The sequence below is a fragment of the Octopus bimaculoides genome, chromosome 3 (assembly GCF_001194135.2).
Source record: "Octopus bimaculoides isolate UCB-OBI-ISO-001 chromosome 3, ASM119413v2, whole genome shotgun sequence".
Taxonomy (NCBI): Eukaryota; Metazoa; Mollusca; class Cephalopoda; order Octopoda; family Octopodidae; genus Octopus; species Octopus bimaculoides.
Genome location: NC_068983.1, coordinates 72,089,578 through 72,100,461, shown reverse-complemented (window position 1 = coordinate 72,100,461; position 10,884 = coordinate 72,089,578). Strand labels below are relative to the sequence as shown.

At 31.9% G+C, this 10,884-nt stretch overlaps 1 protein-coding gene across 5 annotated transcripts in view; it reads left to right on the top strand.

Moving 5' to 3' along the window:
- The window catches only part of LOC106875473 (tubby-related protein 4), a 682,417-nt gene that overhangs the window by 525,799 nt on the left and 145,734 nt on the right, over positions 1-10,884 (top strand). For 3 of the 5 annotated variants that reach the window (XM_052966219.1, XM_014923630.2, XM_014923632.2), the window contains exon 7: positions 476-523. The exons of the other annotated variants lie outside the window; for them this stretch is intronic. In XM_052966219.1, the coding sequence (XP_052822179.1) occupies positions 476-523 (48 nt within the window). The remainder of the gene's footprint in view (positions 1-475; positions 524-10,884) is intronic. 5 annotated transcript variants of the gene reach the window in all.

Genomic DNA, 10,884 nt, shown 5'->3' with positions numbered 1-10,884 from the left:
TATATATATATATATATATATATATATATATATATATATATATATATATATATATATATATGGATGTATATATACACATATATATATATGCATACACATACACATATATACATACAGTCATATATGTATTTATACATACACATACACACGTACAGAGTATGTTATACTAAATGCTAGTAAAAGCTGAAGTGTTGCTGTTACATTTTGCAAAATTCCAATTCACTGCAGCAACAGTTTTTACAGTTACAATATATTCACATGAAGACACTCTTCAGAGCTTGCATAGAATCTCATGAGATATGAATAGTAAAATTTCCTCTCTCTCTCTCTCTCTTTATCCCATCATCTCAATAACTTACATTATTAGCAGCAAGCAGTACAACGAAAACCATTCTCTGTAGAATTGATAAGGATTTCCAAAGTATTTGAGCCACAACAATTTTCTCTAGAGCTTCTTTATTTTCTAACTCTACAGGGAAGAGTCTCTGCTGAGTGTGCTGACGGAGAAAATCCAGAAATGCAAGTAAGTACCGGAAATTATAGCTTAGTGCTGTGGACCCATCCATTCCGGTACCAAGTTTTGATTTTTTTTCTCCCATTTTTTTTTTTGCACTTTTATCCTCCCACTCCAACCCCTACTTTGAATTTGACTCAAAGTTACTGGGTAACTCTCTCCCTGCCCCTTCTGCTGCTGCAGTATTATCTTCAAAGTTTTTTTGTTTTTTTTTTTATGTTTCCTAATTTGTTTACTGATAGTATAAAAGACACTGCTTTGTTATTTACTTATTTATTTACTTCTGTATTATTTATATTGCCTTTTAAGGTTTCTGCAAATTAATATCACCAACATTATAATAATATTGCATTTGAGAATTTAAAAAAAATTTTTTTTGTATTTATCTTTGCTTTATTAATATTATTATTTTTATTTTTTACATTATAATCACACATTTCCAAACATATGCATACATAAATTAATTTAAAATGTAATACTGTAGGTTAGCTTGCTTGAATTTAATGGTCACCTATGACAATATCATTTTTGTGGAAACTAATTTAAAGCAAAAAAAATATATTATTTACATTGCTTGATTTTGACTTGTCGGTGTTTAACAAAATATTTTCTTCTTTATTAATTTAAATTTCTGATAAAATGCAACAAAAAATAACAAAGAAAACAAGCATACTAAACTTAATTAAAATATTGGTACACTTGCTAATGAATATAAAAATTTAATAAATTTGAAAATTTCTATGAAACATTAAATTCAATTTCTGTTTATTTGTATATATTCTTGTTTATATTTTGTTTTCATCTTTTGGGAGAGGATTTGTTTTTAATTTTTATATTCTGTTTTGATGGAGAAAACTCTCTGGGAGAAAGGGATGTTATTATAGTCTTAAATCTCTTAATCTGATACCACATTTATTCTTTTGAGAATTTCTGACAAAGCAGTTAAATACTTTTTACTATTAGATTACTTGACTATAAATTACAGATCACAACTATGGGACATTTTAGATATTTATTGTGTAGTGTACTTAGGCAGATCACATGATTACAAGTTTCCTAATGTAAACCTACCTCTCAGAAAAGACTAGTTGACAATAAATTAGACACAAGCAAAAACAAAACAAAAAAAAAAACAAAAAAATTATATACTGAGGAAGAAAGGAAGTGATATTGGCATTTCGACTAGTTTTAGTTTATCGAGGTAGATGGAAGAAGAGAAAGAAGAATTTCGGAAGGAAAAAATGCACTGTGGGATTCTCAGAGAAGCAGCGTGTACAAATTGGCAAACAGAAAGTGAGGAGGGTTGGTGGTTTTTAGCAGGGAAGAGCAGACATATACTGAGGAAAATAAGTGTACGGCATGTGTATGTGTGTGATATAGTAAGGAATCAAGTATGTGAGAGAGGTTGTGTGCAAATGTGTATGTGTGTATAATAGTGGGGAATTAAGTGTGTGAGTGTGAATAAGGTGTATTAATAATGTATTGATAGTATGAATAAGGCATAATAATATGTGGGTGGTATGAATAAGGTATCATAATGTAGAGTGGATAGGTGGTAAAGATGGATGTGAAGTGCATGTATGGGTGTTTATCAGTATCTTGTGAGTGAGAGTAAAGGAAAGCAAGTGGCTGTGTTCAAACAGCAAATTAACTGTTGTTCCCAACAAAGCTGGACAGCAGGAAGACGCTGCATTGTACAAGCCAGAAAACAGTGACATAAAGGTGAGAGTAGCAGAAATCTTCAAGTTTGAGTGATCCAGTGCTGTTACAGTTGATCTCCAACATATATTAGCCAAAATGAACAACCAGCCTCTGACCAGTTTCATCTATATACAGTAGATCATAGAGTTGGCATATGGCATACTAAATGACATTTATGGATATGTTGGTGAAGTGCTGACTCTGTAACATGGGAAGATGACCTAGGACCATGCAGAGTATTGTTGTTCTGGATAAAGGTATAAGCAAAGGATCTTAGTTGGATATTACAAGGAGTGAAGTAAATGTGGAACACAAGGTTTCCTACTTTGTGATTGCATCTGAAGGAAGAGAGAGAGAGAGAGTATTCAGGAAAGATGTAAGAGGTAACAGATTAGAGAAGATGAAAGTCTTAAAGGATGGTGAGTTTTATAGGATGTGCACAGGTGGTGAGATCAAAAACAAGTGATGTTTGTGGCACTGGTACAGATAGCAAAGTGAGGTATGATCAGCAGTGTGGGGTTAATAACAAGTAGTACCAAAAGCTAGTTGTAGGAAGAAGTGAACCATTTGTAGGGATTAACATCTTAGCTGCAGTAGCAGAAGAATTGTAAGGAGATAGTGGACTTGATGTAAGTGAGGTGGGATGAGGTGAAATCAAAGTAAGGGTGTGAGTCAATAGGTTTGTAAAAGAAGAAGGTATACAGGCTGGAGGTTGTCAATAGAAACAGAGGTGTCCAAGATGTCAGAATAGTTGGATATCGTAGATGTGAATTCTATAATTGGTTGGAAGGAGTTTCAAATTTCACAGCTCCCATCACCATGGAATTTTTCTTGGATATCTCCTTTTCTGTGCTGCTTTTCACATTCCTTTCTACTATCCAACCTTCCTCGCATGTCATCTTATGAAACTGTCATCACATTTTCTGAATATCTTCTCCCTTCCTATGGACCAGCCACAACCTGGGTGATCCTCCAGTCCACAGATTTTTCACCCCCTTGCCACACCCAATCTGGATCTTTGTCTGCTTCCACTCACATCTTGGCAACTTTTCTGTCATCTAGGAAATCACGACCCTACATATTTCTAGGTCATCTTTCCATAAAATGCCATCTTTAAATTACTGTGCATAGACAAAACAGGTCAGAGGCCAGGTGATCACTTTAGTGAACATTTGTTAGATATCTGAACAACAGCATCAGACTACTCAGGCCTACAGCTAATTACTTCAATTCCCTTGGGTACTCTCACCTTTGTCTTGCTGTTTGAGGGTTTGTTCAATGCAACAACCTTTCCCTTTTTAGTATATGTTAGGAACAACAGTTAACCTTCCACCTTAACATGGCCATTCTGTCAAGTAATCACCAATGGACTTGCTTTCCTCTAAACCTCCCTCTTGTCACACACACACACACACACACACACTGATAAAGTCTTATACATTCACTCCACACCAACCTTTTTCATCTGTACACCCCACATCACTCACACATTTTTACACCTTGTTCACACAACCCATGCATTATCACACCCACCAATTTTTCATACACTTAATTCTCCACTATTGCAGATAACCACGTATAGACTTATATATATACACAACCTCTCTAACACACTTTTTTCTACTAAATCACACACACACATGCCACACATACTTCACCATATTGCTTCCACATTTATTTCTCTTAATGCATGTCTACATTTCTCTACTAGAAGCTACCAAGTGTACTCACTTCTTGTCAGCCATTGCACAGTATACTTCTTTGAGCATCTTACATTGCTTTCTTTGCTGTCCAATTTTTTTTTCTATTATCTTACTCCTCTTCCATCTTTCTTGAAAAAGGACACTAAAATGCCAATACCATTTCCTTTCTTTCACATATTATGACTTTGCACACACTTATGTAGGTTTTTTATTGTTTTTTTTTTTTGCTCTGTTTTGCTTGTACTTCACCCTGTTTAGCTTGTGCTTCATCGTGGACAATGCCACAGTCCTGTTTGCATTTACTGTGCTGTCACATACCATAACTGGATTTGCCAATACGAGATTAATAAAATGTGACATCCAACTGTAGAAACACTAACACTTCAAGTCAATATCCAAATTTAGAAAAATGCCCTATCTGTGATAATATGGAAAACAAATGTAAAAATATAAAACAATAAATGAGTAAATATACTTTTTTTGCAGTTTTTGAAAATACCCATTTGTAATAAACTTTTATGTATACCTTTTTGCTATATCTTTTCTTATCTGCTTTCTTAATGCATAGCATTGTATTTTGCTATAATTAATGGTTCATATCAGAATTTTATTAATTACTCATTGTTTGATAAACTTGATAAATTTTATTGACTTGTAGAGCAAAATATAAATTTAGTTTCAACCTTAAATAATGCATTTTTTTTTTTTTGTCTATACATTTTAAATTAATGCATATTGTACACCCATTTGTTTAAAGGCTTAAATATTAGAAGAAAAGCTTAGAGTTGAGTACAACTTTTGGATGTCATCTGAATTTTATTTGATATTATCAATATAATTATATATTATTAGCAAGAATATTTGCTTTATTAACAATTACAGAGGTAACAAAAACTTTTTTTTTTTACTCCAGAATTTTCACTTGTTTTGTTTTTCCTTTGTGCCATTATCACTAGCCAGTAAACCTTGATTGGTCGGGGTGACCAAATCTAGGTTCAAATACTCTCTTCAAAGGGTTGATGCTTAGAAGTGCACCAAACCATAAAATATACTGCTTTACTGAAGCATGACAAATGGCACCATTAAATATCTTAATATCACCTGTATGAACAAATTTAATATGCCGCAGTCCAGATATAATGGGAAAATGCCACAAATGATTAAGAGGAATCATCTTGATATTGTCAGCAGGGAAAAATGGCTTCTAAATGATAGCAATATTGTTTGGCATTTGAACTGAGAGATTCCTTATTCTAGAGCAAATGTTCATCTATCATCCGCAGTAACTCTGCTATAAATAAAATCATGCTGTTGAAGTAATATAAATATGATAGATTTTAACATGTTCTGAAAAGGGTTCCAAACACAAATGGAATTTTCAAATATGGTTTAAAAATAGTGTTATTTCAAAACCAGAAAAAAGAAGCAATAAAAATTATAATTTGACTACTATAAAACATTTTGAAATCTGAGATAGATGCTTATAAACCATGAGAAAACAAAAAGCAGTTTAGAAGAATGCCAGAAATAGAAAATTCTATGACAGAAATTTCTTTCATTACAGGATAATGGTTCTCAAGCAATTTAACAGGTTTTTAAAAAAATTTATAGCAAATTAACAGATGAAGAGTAAAATGTGCCTAACACTCCAAGAAAGATTATATTGTGAAAATATGCCCAGATTGATAGAAAGTTTTCTGAATTTGTTAATAATTATTTAGATAGTTGTTTCAATGCATGTGAATTGTGAAGTGAAAAATTATTAAAAATTCTCAGTGATTATAGATATGAATAAATAAAGCATTCAGTCCTAGGAAACTGTGTGGTCAGTGCTGTGAAAATCAGTTCAATAATGAATGGGCTTATAAAGTGAAGAGAATTTTAATATTTTGTGATGGGCTCTTTGTCAGATAAAAAAATTATAAAGGAGATGCAAAAAATAAAAAATAAAAAGAAATAAAACTGTACTCAAAAATGCTAATTTCTTTAATTAATTATTTCTCACTTATATAAAAGATGAACCTATAAGGATTTTCTTCAAAGTAACTTGCTAGAAATTGCACCCAAATCTTCCATAAATCATATCCTAATATCTTAAAAGAAAAGGAAGAAAACACTATATAATCTAGTTCTAGATACATGATGTCTTAATAAAAGATGGGATGGTCATGGCTATAGAATATTATTAATCCTAGGTTTGGTTAATCTGAGCTGGCAATAACAACAAAACCAAAATTATATGTGGAAATATATGAGTTCTAACCAGTTTGTTCTGTATAAAGTAGAATATTACCCAACCTTTACAGAAAATAAAAGACAGTTCTATATTTAAGAGATGAGGAATTATGTACATTTTTCACATTATTTACATTTGACAGATATTTGTCTTCATCATGTTTGTTGTTAACACAGTGTTTCGGCTGATATATCCTCCAGCCTTCATCAGGTGTCTTGGGGAAATTTCGAACCTGGGTTCTCATTCCTAAGGTATTTTTCGATGTTGCTGTTGTTGTTGTTGTTATTATTATTATTATTATTATTATTATTATTATTATTATTATTATTATTCAGGTCACTGCCTGGAATTGAACTCGAAATCTTGGAGTTAGTAGCCTGCACTCTTAACCAATATGCATATAGTGGGCATATGGTGTAGTGGTGTAGTGGTTAAGAGCGCGGGCTACTAACTGCAAGATTCCGAGTTCCAGGCAGTGACCTGAATAATAATAATAATAATAATAATAATAATAATGATAATAATAATAATAACATCAAATAATACCTTAGGAATGAAAACCCAGGTTTGAAATTTCCCCAAGACACTTGATGAAGGCTGGAAGGTATTTCAATTGAAATGTTGTATTAACAACAAACAAGATGAGGACAAATATCCGTCAAATGTAAATAATGAAAATAAAAGATTTGAAAACATTTTGTCAATAAGGTAAGGTATTAAACCTGGGGTATTATGTTGAGTATGCAGTGACAACAAACATCATACTGAATATTCCTTCGAAAACTGCTTGCAGTTAGTGCCACCTTCCAGATTTAACTAGCAAACCTTTTATTTCTAACTTGGTGGCACTTGTAACTCTTCACTCCAGATGAACTTCATAATGGACTGTTCATGAAACTATTCTGTGCATAAACTAATTATGATATTATCAAAAAAGAAGTGAATATTGACTTTTACCACTTCTCTACAAGCTTCACTACAGATTTATTCTATGAATTATCAGGTTACAGTGGAATAAGTTGCTACTACTTTATCTTCCTTTGATGTGCACTTTGCCACCAGTTGCACAGAAATTATGTTGTAAGATTTATCTACAGAATAGCTTTGCAGTTAGTTTAGTTGTGTATACATTGCACTCTACACCTGACACATTTTTTTTTGTACATAAAATTGACATTGAAAGTTCATAATGAATACAGACTATGTGCAAACCAGCTTCATATGTTAGATTTTGGAACTTCTGAATTAATATTTATCAACACTGCTTGACTAAGAATGAAGCACATCAGACAGACACAAACAATGAGGAGGATTTTTGATACTGTTTATCATGTAATGTTGCACACCTTTTTATTTATTTTTTCTTGTGAAACCAGTATTTTGCTCTTTGATTGGCATTAAAATGAAAGTTATTTTGATGATCCTTCTCTCGACTAATTGATAAAAATTAGTAAGTGTGATGTTGGTTTTAATTATTATATATTATAATTATTCCTTGTTTACAGAACTTCTTACACCATTAATATTACCTAAAATATAAAACTGTATATTCATAAAAATATGAGAGTTACTAAAAATGTAAAGAAATTGAAGAATAATTTATTTCAAGTTTTAGGCTAGATTTTATAGTCATTACAGAAATGGTTCTATTGAACACCCACCATACAAAATTAGATCGAACACTACATAAAGATGCAAAAAAATTTTCTGTGTCTTCAAATGGAAGTGATTCATCACCAAACTTATGTAATTCTGAACACCAATAGTATCAGTTATAAGATATTAAGAGAACAAAAACCCTACACCAAAAAGGGAATAGTCAAATTATTTAATACTAAAGTGGACTATAACATACTTGATGCAGTGAACTAAGAAATTACAGTTAAAATTGATAAGAAGAGCTGATTATTCACATGACTAATTCTAGCCAAAAAAAAAAAAAGCTATGTGACAGCTCTAGATTCAGATTAGAATTAAGTATAGAATGGAATTGAGTGTGTGTTGATCTCTAGTGGAAAGGCACCAAGGAAAATAGTAAAATCATAGTTCTAAACTGAATTTAACTTGCATTACAAGATACATCTATGATGCATTTTAATTTTGCTGATCTTGCCAGAATATTTAACATGATCCTATATGACCTAGATGGAGAAAATTTCTATATGGTCACAAAACCTGACAAAATATCAGCCCAAATATCCCTTGAATCATACCATAACTTCTTAAGAAAGGAGCTAACTTCGATTATGAGTGTACTTGATCAACAAGGGGTAAACAATATGATCCAATATTAATCCATTAATTTTCTGAATTATGAATACTTACAGGGCTTGTGCTTATCTCAGGCTTCCATACCGTTAGCTAGATAAAGGACAAATCTTTCTTTGGTAAGGGTGCTGATCTACTGTGAACAACATTTCCTGTAACACGAGTTGAACTCAGGACTGTAAGCCAGCTAAATGCTTGTTAACTCCACAAAATTATTTTACAGTTGTGTGACTGTACTACCTACTCAGTGAGAGAATCTCTGCATAGTTGCTTGACCTGTTAGAAAAACAGCCAAATATCGCTCTTGTCTTAAAGGAAGGACATGTTGGCTAATTTGGACAATATAGTGTTGGATATACAACAAGACAGGATGATCATGGCCCTTGAAAGTTTTTTAATGAAGATCAGGGCTGACCTGGGGCTTAACAAGAACTAGGAGCTAGATGGACTCAGCCATAAGTCAGGCTATGATTGCAATGTTAGTAATAGGATACAATACTTTGTTTAATTAATTGTCCAGTACTCAGTTTTTTCCATCATATATGCTCTTACACTCCTATAAACTCAAATTAGAAAGTTAAGTGTATATAAGTGATTGATCAATATTATCTCCAGCAAAAAAAAAAAATTGGAATTTGTCAAAACTCTTCTTATCTCTTCTACTTCATCTTATTTCTTGAAACTCTATCAATAAAACTCCAACTTGATGTGCTAGAGCATTCTTATCTGTAAATTATTTAGCTCGGGTTTTAGAAATTGTTAATGAACTACAGAAATAGTTTAAACACTTGATCAAAGACTGTGACTCAAATATGGGTAAATCTAAATAAATAACTCTTTTCAACACATAGAAAAAATATTCTTGATACTCTAATCTACATTGCCAACTCAGGCACAATTCTAAACAAACTCATAACAGAACAATGCTTTATGTAACAGAGATTATATCCTGTTCAAAAGCACAGTGAAAAAAATTATGAAAGCAATAGATAAGTTTTGCCATTAATGCAACCCAATCAGCTTGACTGTTTTAATGGTAGTAGGAAATTTAGAAAACAATTTTTTTTCCTGTAAATATTTTCTTTTCCTATAAGAGAAGTTGCATGAAGTTTGCTTTATTACAGTATAAGACATATAAACAATAAAACCTGTAAAAAAAACTGTAGGAATATAAAAATATGGTGATGTACTAATTATAGATTGTGAATCTGAGATTCTAATAGGGAAAAACAGACTTTGAAGTAAAGCTATCCAATATAGTAGAGGAAAATGTTTTAGTAGTTTAGACATGTGAAGAAAATGGATAAGAAGAACTTTCTAAAAAAATGTCATATGGAAGTGATGTTGTCCAAAGACATAAAACAAATGATTAAAAACTGATCTAAGGTAAGACAATGTGTGTGTGCATATCAAATAGATGATTAAGGCAGTAAACATTATTCAAATCCTTTTTCTATGCTCTTATTTCTCTAAAAGATTATAGGCATACCTCAGTTATTGAATGGAAATACACTAACAAAAACTTTATTATGTTAATTATTCAGGTTCATCTTGTAAATATAATGCATTTAAAATGCTTTTTATAAAATTCCATATTAATGAATGAAAATAAACTTTCATGCTTTGCCTGATAATCTCAATCATTTTTAGAATTTCATCACACATTGATAATTTCTTCTTGATCTCACACTTCATTCTGAATTGGTTCCTTTCAGTTTATTACCTTTAATTAAATGATAATGTTAAGCTGCTAACTTTCACTCTGTGATGTAGCTCATTGTTTTACTTATACATTGCTGCTTCCTTTAAATAACACTTGACTTTTGAGTTGAATCAGCTTAAAAATGTTCAATCAAAACTAAAATATCAAAGAGTGTCAAATGCTTTTTTTTTTCTATTTTTTAATGTTTTCTGTTGCAAAACAGAATTTATTCTCCAAATTTAAACTTAAACTTAAACCTTTTCAAAAATCCTCTTTCACTCAAGCTTTTGACTACTCAAATTGAAGGCAATACTTCAACATAGTCATAGGCATGAAGGATAAACTACAGTATAAAGTGACAGTATTTTCACTATGTAGCCATATAAGTCAATTAGAAAGTTTATATATATATATATATATCAAGCTGTTAGATCAGGTTATGAAAGTTACAGAGAGGGTCATAGCCCAACTAATTAGGGAGCGAATCAATTTAGATGAGATGCAGTTTGGGTTCGTGCCAGGTAAAAGCACTACTGATGCCTTATTTCTAGTGAGACAGTTGCAGGAGAAATACCTAGCTAAGGATAAACCTCTGTACCTGGCTTTCGTTGACATGGAGAAAGCCTTTGACAGGGTCCCCCGATCCCTTATCTGGTGGTCAATGAGGAAACTTGGGATAGAAGAATGGTTAGTGAGAGCTGTGCGAGCCATGTACAGAGATGCTGCCAGTAAGGTGAGGGTTGGAAATGAGTACAGCAAT